Source organism: Taeniopygia guttata, chromosome 3, assembly GCF_048771995.1.
Source record: "Taeniopygia guttata chromosome 3, bTaeGut7.mat, whole genome shotgun sequence".
NCBI classification, from domain to species: domain Eukaryota; kingdom Metazoa; phylum Chordata; class Aves; order Passeriformes; family Estrildidae; genus Taeniopygia; species Taeniopygia guttata.
The window spans coordinates 114,228,870-114,247,807 of NC_133027.1; the positions used below are offsets into that span (position 1 = coordinate 114,228,870).

Below are 18,938 nucleotides of genomic sequence, written 5' to 3' on the forward strand. Positions count from 1 at the left end.
CAAAATAATTATTGCCCAAAAATAAAAATACACTTCTCACCTCACCATTTATGGCGAAGATTTGGTGTAAATTACAAACACAGAGAAACTACTTGAACAGCACCTCCTTCCTAACTCGCAAGCACAAATGTCTTACCTGGGCTGTTTTTGCAGTTTGATCTGCATGATTTAAAGCTGTTCTGGCATCACTGTCAGAATCGGATTCTGTTTGCCTCAGAGAAGGATGCGGTTTCTTTGCAAGATCTGTATCCATATTATAGGAGTACCCAGGCTTAGAAGTAGGAGATAAACTTGGTTTTGTGACAGGTGAACTGGGATCTGCTCTTGTGCTCTCTGTGGATCCTATACATCCCAGCTTTTCTTGCTCCGAGAAACCAGGGGTACTGTCTAAGCTCTGGTGTCTCTTCTTGTTGTTATCTTCACAAGCAACTGTGGGAGACATATCCTCTTTTTGATCACTGACATGTGCTAAGTCACTGAAGTCTAAAGTGTCACTTATCAGCAGTTTCTTCCTTCCCAACACAGGCTGCGCTTGCGTCGTGTCTGCGCTGCCGCACTTCCCAATTTCTTCAGACGCGGAAGTCCTTCCAGAGCTCTGCTGGGATTTCTGGGGATCCGTGTCGCTGCGAGTCCTGCGTGAAGAAGGGGACGCTGTGCTTGGGCTCAGATGGTCGTCAGGAGTCTGGTGCTCGCTCTCGGACTCGCCGACGCCGCTGTCGGTCACGAACACGGAGTCGTCCTGCGAGGCGAAGTCCGCCAAGGCGCCGTCCCCCGCCTGCAGCTCGGGCTCCCGCTGCAGGTCGCTCAGCTCCGCGTAGAACTTCTCCTGGTCCACGGAGCTGTTCGTGTCCGTCTCGTAGTTGCCCACTTTGTACGTGCTCTTACTGCTGTTCTCCTCTATCTGAACCACGTTCAGCTCCTGCCCGCAGAAATGGGCCCTGATCTGATAGAGATAGGTCATGACAGTCAGTTTGTCAGGGATGGCCAACAAAACCATGTCCGAGGGCTCCAGCAGCCGCGAGATCCCCAAGCTGGCAAAGCCGTCGTACGCCTTTGAAGACAGACAAAGTAAAGATCACAGTGCGGCAGATTCTTACCCATCGTAACATCTCAAGAATGCACATGGAAGTTTCAGTCAAAATAAGAAGCCTAAAGTACATCCAATATTACAGAAAATACATCCAATGTTACAGAAAATACATCTAATGTTACAGAAAATACATCCAATATTACAGGGAGAACACAGCTCTGACTCCATTATTTATTATTCTTTTGTCTTCATTATAGTCATTGCTACTTTTTGGTGCACTATCCAACATCCAGCTCATTGACTTGTCCTGATGGCTTCTACATAAGTCCCGAGACAACTTCACAGCAAACTGAGGGAATGCAACCAGCAAAAACAGTCAAATGACATTGTTTTAAGTATTTTTAACATACTTCAATGCCATACTACACAAAAATCTTTTGTTACTCAAAATTGTGACGCTTCTATGAGTAACCAGCTATTCATGAAACTGCAGCTTGAAAGCCCTTCTTCTTGCACTAGGAAAACCTACCAATATCTTAAATGGTTCTCACTCAAGTAGCAGGAAACAAGCAAACAAAAAAAGTCTAAGAGCTGGACCAGAAAAAAAAGGAACTCAGGATGGCTTTTTAAGATAAGGAACAAAGACATAAGAAACACGACACTAATCCATCTTGAGCTTTATCATTGATGATCAACCTTCTGCCTTCTGTTGGTCATGTAATTGCAGTGATTCCTGCTGATGAAAAACTATGTCCAGATAGTCAAAAAGAACACCACTGCAGATTACCTGACACTAGACATAAAGCACATTAATCCATCAAGGAAATGCATTTTAGAAACATTTGTTGATGCTAAATTTGTAAGAAAGAGAGAGTGAAAATCATTCCCATTTCACTTTACTTTCTAAAAGCTAAACAGTTGCAACCCTCCCGCTTTGTGAGGCCACATTGTCTCCTTTTACTGCTGGCCCTTTAAGTGAGTGGGCTTGGTGCATCAGGTTTTTCTAGTTTTGAAGAATTAAAGCCGTTTCTCAATTTACAATTAATTATTAGTATCCTGGATTAACCTTGGAAGACAATATTGTGTTTCAAGGAAGTCTTTAAAAGGCCTCCTGTTAGCGTAGATGCACTCAGTTAAAGCATGTGGGCTTCTCCTCCCCCAGGAATCCTGCAGCTCCTTTTCTCCCTCTCCTGAAGGGGCTTACAGTGTTCACACTTGATCCTACACTTTTGAACAAAAGCAGATGCTAAATTTAAGACATGGATGAGAGAACTGTCCTTTCACAAGGAAACACTAACATACATCACTGGCTTCAACTCTTCAACTTTACATTTTTTCCTTAATTTCTTTAGTCTTAAAAGAACATAGGAAAAAAAAAACAATTATGTTCTGATTTTTTTTTAATCCTCTTGATTTTGATATTACTAAGTATTCAACAGTGAGACAGACTGCGGGGCTGGGCTAGCCTGCTCCTGGCAGACCCAGATATTTTGTTTGCTCTGAGAAAAGGAGGTTATCTCCTCCTCCTTGCAATGTCATTCCCTACTCAGTGGTCCAATAGTTTTCGTTTCAGCTGCTTTTCAAACTCTGCTTCCAAAAGCTGGAATTTATCTTCCTGAAATTTTGCAGGTATAACTTCCCAAAGCACTTTAGGTGAAGTAATTTTTATAACACTATAACAAATGATTCACAGACTTTATCTAGACATAGAAATGTTCTGAATAATTTATTTTTAAGCACTTCTGGCTCTCCCCATCCAAAATGATTTAGCCTTAAATCATTGCTGGTATTTGGTGTGGTATTTCTTGGGAAGGTTTATTATTATGAGAGATTGTTATGGCATTTATAAATACAGAGCTGTGGTTAGATATAGGAGCAGCAGAGGCAAACATGACTGATGTATTTGCTGATACAAAAGTCCAGATGGAGCAGAACAACAGCAAAGTGATAGGTGGGAGGGAATGGCCACAACCTGGACGGTAGAAGAGGGACAGCTGTCACTTACAGCAGCTTGGGAAATGGAGCTGGAGGAGCAGGATGGGGCTGACTGTGCAGGAGAGGGAGACAAAATGGGTGGGACTGAACAGACACGGGGAGCACAGAGAGCAGGGCAGGGATTTGGGGGCAGCCTGAGGCATGGCACATACCAGGGATGATGGATGCTCATAGGACAGCAGGAACCAGGCTGGGCATGGACACACAGCGAGCCATCCGTGCTGTCTGTGGACTAAAGGCTAGGCCAGGATGTGTTTGCTAAGTGGGTCAGGGCTGACTCAGGGGCATAAATAACTTGTTACCCCACACTGCAGGTAGTGGGAGTCACCATCTGAAGAATTACAGGACTTAAGGACAGGCATGGCAGCCAGGGCAGCCATAGACATAACTTGACCTAAACTCCTTTTATACTCTCAATTTCTTATTTACATGCTAATAAAACTAAATTCTATGAGTACCTCCCAGGTCTATAAAATGAAGGTGGGGACAGTGTTTCAGGACTATCAGAAAAGGTACTTGCTTAGAAGTAACACATCAGCAGGACTGAATTTGGAATGATGGATATTCTCAGTACAGCTGCAATCACTTTTTTGTTGGCTGTTCTGTTCTTCTGGTGATGCCTGGGATTAAACAGTTATCTCCTGCTGATGCCTGACACCTATTTCCCATCCCCTCTCATTCCCATCCACATTTTTGCTTCTCTCCTTTCAAAGTACACTAGATATGTAGATTGGCATGCCAGTATTCCACAGACAGTAGCTCTAGAAACAGCAATTGTGTGTTCTGGATGTGTCCATGCAGCACTATGTGATGGGCTGTCCTTCACTACTAGAAAAGCTGGGAGCTTCCTGATATTCCAGCCTATTTATAAATACATCATATTTCTAACTAGTTGTAACATGGTATTAACAGTAAAGTTTCAAAGTCAAATTATTTTTGTTAAACAGAGGCATAACTCAGCCTCAATTTTTGCAAATATTTACTACTCTGCATGTTTAACTCTGCTTCTACATGATCCTACTGATGCCAACAAGCATCTCCTACACATGCAATTAGATATGTTCTTAGGACTTGTTTTTTATGAATTGTAGTGGTGAGCATGAACAACTATTATAAAAACATTAACTCCAGTTTCAAGGTAAGGAATATTTTCCATTTTGACTCAATACTACCCCTTTAAGCCTTCAATCTTAAATGTATGATTTAAAAGGATTACTTTTAAAAATGGAATATTTTATTAAGATGATCACTCATGTTCAAATGTATTGAGGAATTTGTTAGAAAGAACTGGGGAGTACCATAAAAATCAAAAGTGCCAACTGAACATCCAAAAGATATACCCACACCATAAATGAAACAAGCTTCTCTAAACAATAATTATAACCAGAAATTCAGTGTTAGAACCACACTGTTGTGCCCTTCTGCTTCTCATTCCTTCATCTTGTCAAAGATCCAGCCCAAGTTTTGTTGAGTAGCTTATATTTTTAAAGTGCAGGACATGTTATTAGCAACACAAAATATTTCTATTGTTGATACGGAACTATAGTGCCAGCATGCTGTAATTTTAATAATTTTTTCATTAATTTATATTTAATTATGATTTATTAATAATCAAATGGACATATTAAATCAAATTAGCTGTTTAACACTACTAGGAAGGAAATATGGATGGTTAGCTACATCTGAGATTTAAGTAGAAGCACAACTCTTTAGACCAGCTGGGAAAGTATCCCTGTAATGTTTGTAATTTTCTCAAAGATAATCCTGGTTTCTCTTTTGTTCCTGACAGAAATTTGAATTTCCAATGTGTACCAAATACCTTCCAATTCAGACTGATGCCAATGTAGTAGTTGTTTGGGATTTTTTTAATATATGGATATTCAGGACACTAAGCCTATTTATCCATCTCCCACTGAAGTATTTTTCTTCTTTTTTTTTAATTTACTGACAAGCTGATTGACAGACATCAATTGGGATCCATCAGCACAGGCACCACAGGCAGTATTCCAATCATTTCCCAACTCTGTAACACACTGACATATTGGCCAAGATCAGATGTCACAGGTAAATACCCTTTTTTATTCAGCATCAGTGGCAGCATCCAATTGGTTGGTGTGTGTTATAAAGAACCTCTGATGACATGCCTTTTTTAAGAGTGCATTTCCATCCCTAATTATACACAGTATTTGCACTGAAACAGTTGTTAAAAAATCTTAAGATTTTCTCTTTTTTTTTTTAATTAAAATACAAACAAGGTTACGCACTTCTAAAATATATACTCTTATGGGTTAACCTTTAATCTGTGGTTTTCCTTTGGGAAGAAGAAGAGGCTGAAAAACATAAAAAAAAAAAAAAAGAAGAAGAAAAAAGAAGAAAAAAAAAAAAAAAGAGCTGCTTCAGACAAAGAAAATCATCCTATTAATCCAAAGATGTTATTTTAATTGGTTAGGAGGAATCATTGTCAAATGTGTTAAATATCTGCATGGAATTTCCAGGCAGCCATTGTTGGCAGTGCTGCATTCACTCCAACCAAGGGCACACGGGGTTATCTGGCAGAACTGTGTGAGACCAGGAAATAAATCTGCAGGAAGCAACTGAGATACTCGGTGTAGCTGTCAGGCAAAGGCTGGCAAAGTGATGAAAGAGAAAAACTGCCCAATAACAACAATCACTATGTCTTCAATTCTGGGAACTAGATCCAGACAGGCTAAAAAGTTCAGTTTGCCATTACAGTTTCCCAAAGAAAAGATCACTGATCATACTGCTAACATTTTTAATTAATAATCTATTCTTTCTTTTTTATAATCCAACTTAATTAGGCCAGACGCTCAACAAAACTTGAAGTACAAAAACATATGGTCACAGAAAATACTGTGATGTCACAGATAATCCACTTAGGTCATTATAAGTCGTCCTATTATTATGTAAAAAATATCATCAGTCAAATACTCATTAGATAGCAGCAGGTCAGAGATATTTCATTATTTATAATATTTAAGTACTAAATTAAAGACAAGTGACTCCCTGTCTAACACATAAGTACGGGCACATTAAAATATAAACAAAATGAATTTTAATAAAGCACTTGCAGAAATTCCATGTAAGTAAATAATACCTGATTGTAGATATGTTTGCTATATAATATTGAACTTGGTTAAATTATTCAAAGTATACCTTCATCCCAGTTAAATTTAGTGCCTTTTAAAGCAGTATAAAAATAAAATCATAGCTTTAGGAAGGCATATACTTAAAACAATTTTCAGATGATCTTATCAGTGACTCACATGAAAATTCTAATTTCTAAACATGTCCCTAGGGTCCAACTGAAGCTTGTAACATATCTAAAATAGTGAGCAGAAATAAACAGTCTTCTGGTGATCCCCAAACTGAATTCCTGCTTCTTCAGAGAAACTTTTTATATCTTGTACCTGCAAAGAGTGGTACAAAACAGTTGCACAGCACAAGGCTATTAACTATTTTGCCAGTATTTAATTTATTTGTAAAGTAATATCTCAACACTTTTTATCCTAAACCTCTCTTGCTGTGCACACCACTTCATTCAGCCGATGCAGGGTAAGAGTAGGTGTAAAATTTCATCTTTAAAAATACAACAATCACCGTCAAAGCAACATCAACCGTGCCCAGCTCCCAGAGCCTTGTTAAAACAGCAGCAAGAGAAGCCTCGTGTGCCACAGCCCAAGAGCAGTTACATTTTCCATTCTTTTAATGACCTGGCTGATTGGAAAAAGCAGAGCAGTGCTCACAGAAGGCTGGCCAGGCCCTTCCCCTGCTCTCACAGTTAACACAGGCCATACAAACATGAAACCCCAATGCCAGCCTTGCACTTGTTGTGAACGTTAAATCCGTGACAAACTCGAGTCAATAACGCGTCCGATCTGAGCCGCGGGAGCCCCAATCCCTTCTGTGAGCAGCTGCATGACCTTACAAAACAACCACACTTCCCCAAAATTAATAAAAACCTGCAGCAAAATCAAAATTGAGCAAAATTAAGGCTATGGTTTTGTTTTTGGTTTGGCTGTTTTTTTGGTTGTTTTTTTTTTTTCTTTCTCCCTGGCAGTTCTTACCTTTTTGTTGTTTTCTTTAATATCTTGAGGATTCAGGGACTTGTAGTCACTGAGGGGGAAAATGGCACAGTGGGTATATACAGTATTTGATAAAAGCAGCAGTTTTAAAACAAACTAAATCTAAAAATTTGACATACAATAATATCATACAGTAACTAGCAATTTCACAGCAATTCAATCAACAAAACTAATAGTGTGGAAAATTAAAGGAATAAATAAATAAATAAATAAACACCGATTACATGTTTCATTGCCTGAAGCTCTCCATCTAAAAAGAAGTTAAGGCAGGGACTAGAGGCCAGCCTTGACAACCAAATTTACCAGGAGGTAATCCGTCCTTGTCAGCATACAAAGAGCTTATTCCTCTCATCTCATTTCAACACTGGCGCAATTCTCATAATCATCTTGAAGTCAGTTCTTTGTATAAGATTAAGAAGAAGAAAAACAAATCACAGAGAGGGGAGAAATAATTGTTTATGCAACAAGGGAGAGCAAAGAGGTCGCAAAGTTTGAGCATTCATAAACCTGGTTTCTTAGAAAGGACGGTTCCCTGCCTGGAAGCAAAGGGTGAAAACAGTTCAGCACCTAAAACACACTGGTATTTGATTTTCAAGTTTAAAAACTGTTCAGTATTTCTATGAGAGTTAGCTTATGCAGGCAAAGAGTATACAACTTACATTAGGTCTGGTCTAAAGTGATGTAATATTGCACAAAAGGATAAACCATTCCTCCACGACGTGGTGAAATTGGTGATTTTCACTCCCCTATAGTTTTTTGTAACTTCTTTGCACCACACCAGCAATGACTGACTAGCGTTTGGCTTTCTCCCCAAAACAGGACTTGGTATTGGGCTTGGCTGGGAAAAAAAAAAAAAAAAAGAAAAGAAAAAGAGAGAAGATAAAAGAATTTAATGGAAGATGAGAATTAACATTAATTGACCTAACTAGATGATCTGTATCCTTTGATGTGAGTTTAGGTCCTTCACAGCTGTCAGTTTACAATGACTGTAACTTGCAAAAGACACAAATCGCGAGTTATTATCTACAGTTGTTGCCCTAGGCACTTGTCTCCCAAGGATGCAGATATACAGGATTCCAGATCTACACGGGGGAAGAGGCCAAGAATTGTACCAGTGGAAACAGCCGTGCTGAAACACAGCACAGCCCTGCACAGCCCGTGACACACAGCCTTGAAAACACTTCCCAAAATGCAGCCATGGGAAAGCATCCCCACGAGCCCTTTGACAATCTAAGTCACGACACAGGACTGATGAATTCCTCTGGTACAGACTGCAGAGGACAGTTTCTGGTGCTCTTTCTGTGCCAGTGAGCGATTGCATAAAGGTAATTATGGCACATGTTTCTGAACATGCCTCTTCCAACTGCACCCAAAGCGCTGCCTCTTCCAGGCTTTAGCTTTTCTACAAGAAAAACGAATTTTGGATGAAAACTCTTATCAGAGGGTGGTTTCTAACAAGTGTCAGTAGCTAACAACCATCATTAGCTAATTTTTATCATCATTTTAAAACAAAGTTATTTTGACCCTTTTAGTAGCATTTTTGTGGGCATAAACCAAGCAATAAAATAGAACACTTCAGGCATTTAGAATTTGTCAGACACTCCCCTGCTCCTCAAATTCAGCATACTGATTGCAGCAGATGTTCTCAAGACATACACATTTATTTCCCTAGAAAAATACTGTCACTTTAAAAACTTCTTAGATCTAATCAAACAGGCAGAATGTGACTGATGCAAATCCTACATTTGAATTACAGTGAAAGAATGGAGATCCTTTGTTCTTTCACTGTAATATCATTAAAAGCATATATACAAAACAAACAAGCTCTTGATGCACTTTAGAGCTAGAGAGTTCCCAAATTAAGACAAATTAAGAGCAAGTAATTTACTATATCACAGCCACTTAGGTTTATGGTCAAATGGATTTACTTGTTATTGTCTATTTGTGAAAGACCAACGATGCCCCCCCTTGACTGAAGCCTGTCAGTGCTCAGCAATTAGCTGCTATCAACTCATTTGTTTCCACTGCTTCTGGGGAAAAAAAAAAAAGTGCACAGAGCCAGGGAAGTAATTTTTCATTTACTGTCACAATCAGCTCTAAAAAGCTGTTGCATAAACACACAACCTCCTCACCAGACAGAAGCACTGCTAACTCATTTACAAAGTGCAAAAGGTACACCTTGCTGAGATTTTTTTTTTTAACACCACATCATATGTACAAAATAACTTGTTAGAAAGTGCTTATGTTTTGTAATCCTGTCAACAATTCAAATCGGCATGAACGAATCCATTAACGACAAGACAAATATCTCCAAATACACCGAATTAACAGGGATATACAAAATAGGGAAGGAAAAGCAGCAATAAATTATAAACTTTACCACACACACGATTTTAATCAGAGAAACAAGTATTGCATAGGAGTTGCCAGACTGTTACTCCAGATTCAGTGAAGTAATAAAGATGGTGTTTTTCTCTTGTTTTCTTTACAAACTTGAAGCAAAATCCAGTAACTAATCAATGACCTCAAATTTAAGGTGCTATGTTACTTAAAATATATTTGCTATTGTAAGTTACATACACGGAAATAGAACTACGGAGAGAAAATAACCAAAATAGCATTATTAAATAGTGGAAAAGAGATATTTTAACAAATTATCAATGCAAAAAGCTACTTCTTCAAATCATAGAGCACTACTTACCAGATATATTAACTGTTAATTATAAAGGCTTCATACTTGTTGGTGAAACTCTGAACAAAAATGGTAAATTTTCCAGTCACCACTTAAATGCTTTTTGGTTAACTCTGAAATTGCCTTAGGCAATATTGCCATTTGAATTACCTTACTTTAATTACTTATCTAACAAACTGAAGATGCAACTGAATTTAAAACCAGGTTTTACAGAATGAAATACAAAGGTATTAAACCAATAAATTTAGCAGAATTTCACACTTTATTTAAAAATTTATTCTAAAATTATCAGTGTTTAAGAAGATGGACTGCAATTCTTTGAACATCTGGAGCTTTTTTCTTCGTTTGTCTTTCCGCTTACGTTAAATTTTCTAAAAGCACGTTTTCCAGAATACGGAAGATTTAGGATGTGCATAATGTGCATAACACACACAGTTTTCTCTTCTCTTACCTGATTTAGCAGAAATTGTATAAGGTTTTCTTTCCACACTTATTAGTCCGTGGTTTTTTGATAAAGGTGAAGTTAATACCATGACAATGTTATGCTCCTAATCACCACCTGCATCAAAGCTTTCATTATTTAATCTATGATAAAAGCATTCAACTCCAGACACAATGGAAATACAGAAGAAAAGGCAGAACTGTATGGGAGTACTTGACATGCCTTCAGAAGAGTTAACAAATGTTAGTTTTAGTTTCTTTTTCATGTGTGTGTGAAAAATCATCATGCAAAACATTTTCTTTTGGTATCTGTATGTTGGACATATTAATTACTGGCTTGGTGCAAACACAATTACTACCAAGTGCCTATTTCCAGCATGTATTTGCTCTACATGATTGGTAGGAACTAATCAGATGAAATGAAAATTTAATAACCTTTTTCTTGCATCATTCTTTTCAGCATTGACTACACAATTCTTCCGAACGACACAGCAGCCACGACTTGCCTTTTTGAGCTCAGCAGCTGGTGTCCCTTGCAAACTCGGCTGGAAATGCCACTGAAAAGCCCGAGATACCCCCACCAGATTGCCAGAGCTGCTCACTGGTGACAGGTTATGGAATCCAACACAAGTGGCTCCTGTCCAGCCGTGGAGCTTGGCGAGCTGGTCCCTCGCAGGGCAGCTCAGACCCAAACGCAGCTGGAGTCACCACTGCCTTCAGGATATCTTCGTTTCACACTCAACAAAAGCACTCAAGTCTCTATTCTTCTTTTTACACATGCTGGAAGCTCAGTTGATATGTTTGATAGTGTATGCATTTTTTCTCTTGGGAGATTATCCCATCAGACCATTACTCTACGCTAACAAGAGGACAACAGCTTCAAGAATTAGGCTGCATCACCACACTTAAAAATACTCAAATTGGTGTTTTTGCTGCTCTGAGGAGCCCAGCAGCAGGTACGGTGATGGCTCACAGAGCAAGGGTTGAGCTGCATCTCTGACACACAGCCCAACAGTCAGGAAGAAAATCAAGGCTGGCACTGTGATGAGAACATGGGGCTCTGGGACTGTGACACAGCCACAGTGAAGACTGCAGGGCTCAGGCTGAGGACCTCAGGGGCTTGCAGACAGGTTGCATGGGGGTAGAGGTGTTTAAAGAAGGCAGGAGCGTTGAAGCCCAGAAGAGAAAGATGCTGAGAGGAGTAAGGGAGGAAAAGAAAAAAAACCTATTTGCAATCCAGGTAGAAGACATACGTGAGTTGAGTTTTATATTAAGGAACACAACTCCTAGAAGAGCAAAGGAGCTGAGACAACAACCCAGGACTGGTAATTAACTGCAGGAAAGGAAGCTCAGATTGAGATAGGGCTGCAAGTCAGAATAGGGAAGACCTACAAACAATGAACAAGCAAGTTTTTTTTTTCCCTCAAGAGGCAAGTACAGACACTCTAACTTATTTGACTGAGCAAAATAAAAGGGATTTTCCCGTGCCCCTATCAAAACCACGACGCTGTCTGGGCTCACCAAAAATTGTGCAACCATTAAAATGCAAGCTAAGGTAAATGAAAGAAAGGCACAAGTAGGTGAGTGAAAATGTGCAGCATGTGGCTGGATGTAGAAGTCCAGGAAAATCAGCTGAACTGAGCAGTCTGAAAAGCTGTATAAAGGTACAAAAGAAACAAGACACTAAATACATTTCAGTCAAATAGAAAAATTTATATCCTCAAAATGATATTCTAAAATTTTATTTTTTAAACAACACAGGACTTCACCCATAGGAATGTCCCACTAGCCTGGGAATATCAGAATTTGAATATGGTTCATTTAATAGAATTTATGCCTTTGGCAAGGTCTGTATCTGTCCAACATGCATTCAATTTTGCTTATTCTGGGCTGTGGAACAGTCTGGGCATAAGTCAAAAAGTGGTTTTTACCAGTATCAGGAATATCAACTACAATATGGAAAGAGTCTGCAAAGATAGAATAGAACACCTTTCTGTTTTATTCCAAAAATGGAGAAAATATCATAGTGACCCAGTTGTGCTGAGATGTTCTTTACTTAGGGTAGTTAAATGTTTTTAACATAGCAGGTCACCATAGGATGACAACTTAGTGACACACAACTGGCATTGCTCTTTGCTTCTAGTAAGGGAAGATCACACATGTATTAGAAAACACACATTTCCTAGAAAGAAATATTAGTTCTGCTATTCTGTTACTCTGATAAACAAATTGATCCATTTAGAAGTACATTGTTTAACTTTGTGCTCTCTATTTGCATGGGGCAAAATGGCTCTGCTTCCTACTGTCCCTAAAAATGAAAGAGATATGAAAACCCAGCTGCTGGACACAAGTTACAGATTCACTGAATTTATTTTCTATATATCATTAATAACGAGCATTTAGGTAACCTCCAGGTTTCATCAGCAGCAGACAGCTTAAAAGTTTTGCCTTCCTCACTCTTCTGATTGTGCCTACAGCTAGTGTGGATATGCAATAAAATACAAACTTTTATCTCAAAAGCCTGACGCATAAGCTTTAAATTGCTTATCATTTTACAGGTTTAATTTTGGCACAACCAAACCAGCCCATGCCCAATCCCAACCCAACATTTAAACATCTGCCTGAGCTGACATGATGCTCTCCTGTTTGAACGTGGCAAGGTGAAGAGGAAGGTGAAATCCTTGGGACACACCTCAAGTTAACAGTTGGTTAAGTAGGTCTGAGTATTTAATGCAAAAGGGTTTCAGTTGCCTGTTATATATTTTGATGGCCAGGAGTCTGGAAAGAGCTTTTCCAAACCACACCTGGGCAAAGACAGGAAAGCAAGCCTGCAGATGGCTGCCTCTGGTTACTTTGAGCACCAAGGAAGTGGTCTGGTAGAAAATTGCAGTATGCCATCATACAATTGAAATGTGTACATGTATATAACCTACAGGCATCCAGTGCACAAAGATGGGAGAGACTGCAGTAACAAAGGCTACTGCTAAGTACTTAATTTTGTAACTTTTGTAATTATCTGGTAGCCTCCTTTTGCTTTTTACTTTGTCTAGTAATGAAGTAACATTTTCTTAGCCGAGTCTTTTAGGGTTTTGGTTTGGTTTTCATTGTCAGGGATTAAAAGGATGAAAGAAGCCAAGAATTCAGAACTAAACTCTAAACCTTCAGAACCAAAATTCACAACACATCAACTGCTGGCCAATTGCCTCGTTTGCGCAACAGGACACAAGGCTGTCTGCTCATGGCAATCAATTAAGAGCAAGGCAGACCATTTATTTCCAGATGACAACCTCCCCCGTGGATGTTCTTAGCAGAGAAGAACAGGACTGCACAGGAGTGCGGGCAGCTCATCAGGCTGAGAAGCCCTAAATTTATTAGCTAATTGCGAGGAGAAGATTATGTTAATGAACTGGTAAAAGGGAAACAAATCTGAGACAACATAATGAATTGGTTACTTATGCGGAAGTAATTTCACCTGATGGTCAGTCCAGGCAGGAAAAAAGTTACAGTGATCTCCTTCTCAGACTGAACTATTAAAAAGGGATTGGCCGAGGCTCACCTAGCTTCTCTTCCCTGAGGTCGCATAATCTTTGTCTTGAGCGCCGTGTTTTCAATTAAAAATCTCAAGAAAAGCCATGGAACTCGTACCATTAGGCAGGAGCGAGCACGGAGCTCGGGCTCTGATGATTGCCCGTATTTATAATGGAACAGTATGAAGAGATGACACGCAGGGATGGGGCCTCATTTCTCTGCTCTCAGAAGGACAGGCAGTTTCTTGTGGCCACCTTCCTTGCTCCGGCTGGCCCGGTGGCGTGTGGGCTGAGCGCTCTGCTCTCATGTCATCTGTGCTGGAAGCCCAGATGAGCTACCAGGATGCTGCTGGTTCACAATCCCTGGCTCTCTGCCACGATGGGAACGTTCAGGGCTTTGGGCAGGTTGCCAGAATTAAGCAACTTAAACCACAGATGAGGAATAGCAATTTTCAAAGCTTTTAACTTTGTTAAATGTGAACTGAACTAGCAAAACGCACCTCCCTGGGCCCAAGGCTATCTCTGCCACATTTCAAAGGCCTGCAGCAAACAATGGAAGTGTTAGAGCTTGTCAGAAAAGGTCACAAGAATCTCTTCTAAAAGAAAGCACAAGGCAAACTAAAAATGAGAGTCACTGCCAATTCTTCCTAAAAACAGTGAACTCTTGTTGCTTTTGCAGGAATTTCTTTTGACAGAGCCATTAAATAAACACAAGTCATTATCCCACTCTTCTGAACATTTCAACAGACACGGTTTTTTCAGGTTACCTTCTGATGTTGGCTCATTAAAGGTGACATTGCTCAGAACTTTATAGTTACCTATTTTGTAAATCTACTGCATCATTTATATTAATGCCCGACCATAGGCGGATTCATGGAAGCATTAGCCTTTACCTATGAGAAATCTTTGTCTGAAATACTTGTGAACACAACACAGATACCAGATTTGTGCAGGTATTGCAGTAACACAGGAAAACAATCTCTGTTTGGCTGTGCTTAGAGCACTCAGTATTTTTAAGCCTGGTATTGATGTCACAGTAACTCTGAAGGCCATAGTACACTCTTGGGTGACAGCAGAAATAAAATCAGTATATTTTACAATCCTGCATGAGGTGCTGGTACACATGAGCTGCTGGTACCCATGAGCTGGCTCCAGCCATAAAGAGGGATATCCTTAAAGCTCCTGAGGACAGCAAGAGATAAGTGAGAATTTAATGGAAACAAGTTTTTGCCTTGATAAACTACTGATTCAGGAGCTGACTCTATGTAAACAATCACGAGATGGAGATTAACAAAAATATTGCTTCCCTCCTCAGTGGTAAGGAGAAGCTGTCCATAGATGATGAGATGACATCTGAAATGCTCAGTACTTTTTTTTTCCCTACAAATCAGATGGAAGTTGGAGACTTGCATTACTCATACAGGCACAGAAAGGTCAGATTTCAGCCCCATGTGGAAACAGCTTAGATAAACCAGAAGCTTTCAGATCAGCTGAACACATTTAATGTAATCCTAAGGTCCTGGAAGAACCAATATGAAACAACATCCAAAATGGTCAGTTTGGAAACTTGAACACAGAGGAGAATATTAGAAGTGTAGGAAAAGACTACATTTCCTTCTACGCATAAGAAAAAGGACAAATAGCAAGAATGCAGAGAAGCAAATGAAAAAGAGGTGGAACAAATAATTAAGGCCCTTCTTAGCATATGAAAGTTAAAAGAAGACAAGAAACAAACATTAATTTGTCATCAAGAAATCATGACTAGCACTCCAAGTTCCTTCTACAAGAGGGAAGCAGGGAGTAGAGAAGCATCAAATAACAGATTACAGATGTAGCTGAGCTCTTTTAATTGTCCTTCAAGATGCTCTCATAAGGAAGCATGGCAAACAGAGCCTTAATGAGACTCATATAGGTGCAAAACAGGCTGGAAAACTATACCCAAGACTAGTGTAAAGTGATTCTTGGAATTATGCACTGAAATAAGAGCATTTCTTAGGTTCACTGAAAGTCTGAATTAGGAAGGTGAATGATGCACTGGACAAGCAGCTGAGATGGACATCGAATGCACCAAAAGAGCTCCAACCACATAAAAAGTAGTAAAGTTCTGAAAAAAGCAGTATGAAATTCAATAGCTACAAGTGAAACATAGGAAGGGGCAATCAATTTACATAAATGCAGGATAAGGAAGAACTGGTTAGGTAACAGCTCTTCACAAAAGGATATGGGGGAAACAGTCTATTCAAGCTGAACATAAAGTCAACAACATCAAGTTGTTATGAAAAAGACAAACATTGTACTGAGATGTACAGACAGGAATAAAGCTTGCAAGATCAAGACTGCCTCTCTCACTCCACTTAGTATTGACAAAACCACATCTAAAATTTTACATTCAGTTGTCCCTGGTGCAGAGTGTAAGGAAGATGAGCTGAAAGAAAATGGGTGGGGGGGGGGGGAGAAAAATGAAGAAAGCTGAAGCACATTTAGGTAATTTATGCTATGAACAAATGATAGAGGAAACTAATACGGGAAGTCATCAAGCATGCAAAATTCCAAAGAAGAAAGCAAACCCTTTGACCCCCACACCAGTGTTTACCAAAACATGGTTACAGGCTTTAGTTGCTTGAGGTCAGACATCAGGAGGAGCAATCTATAATGCAGTATAATGAAAATGGAGCACTCAAGACTGCCTGGGAAGGCCATGGATGCTTCATTACTGTTTAACAACAGGTCACAGAAATCTTTCATTTCGTAAAGGAGAACTTAGCCTTTGTGCAAGTAGAAAGACCAAGTGACTCTTTCAGATGTGCTTCAGACCAGCATTATCTGTGTCTCTTGCCTCCACAGCCTACAGCTCTCGTGGGCTGTTGTCACCAGGGAGCCTGGCAGAGCTTCCTTCCATGCTCTGGCTACATGGGAAGCCAGCTGGAAAACCCCTAATTCCCACCAAACACCACTTCACACTGTCCTCTCAGTTCAATCACCCCCCATTTCCCATTTTAAAAATTAATCCTAGCATGGAAGTCCTGATATTATTCATTCCATAAGCAACTCGTGCACCAATCCCTCTATGTTCATCAGATCTCCTTGCAAAGCACAGCGTATTTTGCTTTTTTTCCTGGCTTATAGCCATCTGAATACAGAGGAAGTTCAATAGCCACTAACAACTCTCCAAATGAAAAACTGTACAATTGTACAGTTTACAGCTCTCTCAGTTATTTAGGAAACTGGCTATTGACTACAAGCCCACCGATCCAACAGTTCCTCGTGAGGACTGCCAGAGAGATGGCAGCACATTTCCACAGAGTCACAAAGCCACTTTAAAATCTAGGATACCATTACAAAGGTTTTGTCATCTGCAAGGTGAGAGTTCAGGTCATACCCAGGACAAGAGTCAGAAAAAGCCCACCAATCACAGCTGGGTGAAATGAGGGATTTAGGCAAACAGAAACACGTAAGCAACACTGGTAACCAAATCAGCTCTCACACAGCAGAGATGTCACAGACTGAACTGAGAGACAAAGATTGCCTCAGAGGGTTTGTAAAAGAAAAAACAGGATGACAACACTTGAAAAAGCCTTCTCTACCAGAAACAGAATGCTTCACTCTCAAGCACCACTCATAAGCAACACAGAAAACAAAAAAGCATTACTAAATAAAGCAAGTGAAAAATTAAGGAATGACAGGCTTGAATATTCTTGCTTTAGTTGCCCAACAGAATGAGCATTATTTAAGCAGTGTGAAGGCAGATTGTTATCTTTACCTCTCTGAATAGTACCTTATTCTGTGAATAGTCCCCATGGAATAACAGCCACTACTCAGGGATTCAATGGCTTAATGAACATAACAAGACTGGCACAATCTGGAGCTTAATTTGCATGCAGTTTGAATATTTTTGCTTTATTAGTTTCATTTCAAAATAAAAATACATGTAAAAGTAAGAGCAATTCAAGTGCCACTTGGCTTAACATATATTTTTCCAGGAATGCTTACATTATTCAAATTTGCTAATTGCTAGGACTTGTTCAGCCAAAAGGAGAAATACATGTTAAATGAAAATATCCTTTTTGTTTTATAATATGTAATTAACACAAGCTTTTCTAGCTTCAACACTGTCAAATCTATCCTCTTGAAAAATACACACATAATTTTCATGCGACAAATTAAATTTGGTGTGGTTATGCTTTTAGCACTCAACAAGTAAAAGCTTGTAAATGAAAAGCTGAAGCATAAAGGTATGGCAAGTCTCATTTAAGAAATCAAAATCTTTGGGAGAGAGGAATTCTCTCCTGCAGAACTCAAGAAAAGCTGGTAATAATTAAATACTGCCTCTGATTAACACTTTACACTGCATGTTTATGTTGAAAGCCCTTGTTTAAGCAGATCATGATACAAACCTAATCAAATCACTGAATTTCATTCTCTTATGATGCCTGGCTAATAACCACACAACAGTTGGAAACTGTCAAAATATTTTACAGCTCAATTGTAATTCCCATCCAAGTCTAAGCATGCAGTAATTGGGCGTTAGCCACGTTCCAGGGCTGTTACAGCAATGCACAGCAGTCAGATCTTCTGGGTCCCATTTTTTTAAACACATGTAAAACTCCTAAATGATCCCTAGGATCTACTCCATAAAATTTTGAATTAAGTATTAGTACATTGTCCACACAGATAGCTTTTTTCATTAATTCAACATAGTACTTATGTTAACAATTTTAAAATTAGTTTGATATTTGGAACTACAGAATTTGTTCAGCAGCTTTTCCTATTTACTTGGTTTAAGTTCCCTAAAGAAAAAATATTTTGTGAGATAAATAAAAGAATAAACACTTTGAGCAAAAGGTTACATGGGAAATATTGTAATATTACTTGAGACAAAATGCTGATTTTGACAGGAGGAACAAATTTTGCAGCTCATACGCACATGGAGTAAGAGAGAAAGGGAGAAAAGAAGGGAAAGAGAGAAAGCTGAGCTAGAAGAAGGGTACTGCCACAACAGGGTGATGTGAAGAAGCAATCAGGGTTTTCAGCATGCACTGTTACACCTGCACTGTGCACACAGGATCCAGACAATGGACTGGGTTTTCCTGAACAGACAAGTCCATAGGCATTTCTGATTGGAGTCTGCATTTCTAAGGCAGTATCACAGA

At 39.3% G+C, this 18,938-nt stretch overlaps 1 protein-coding gene across 15 annotated transcripts in view; it reads right to left on the reverse strand.

Moving 5' to 3' along the window:
* The window catches only part of EHBP1 (EH domain binding protein 1), a 199,395-nt gene that overhangs the window by 71,353 nt on the left and 109,104 nt on the right, over positions 1-18,938 (reverse strand). For all 15 annotated transcript variants that reach the window (XM_072927669.1, XM_041714846.2, XM_041714844.2 and 12 more), the window contains 3 exons: positions 7,788-7,966; positions 7,111-7,159; positions 137-1,051 (listed from right to left, as the gene is read on the reverse strand). In XM_072927669.1, coding sequence (XP_072783770.1) covers positions 137-1,051; positions 7,111-7,159; positions 7,788-7,966 — 1,143 coding nt within the window. The remainder of the gene's footprint in view (positions 1-136; positions 1,052-7,110; positions 7,160-7,787; positions 7,967-18,938) is intronic.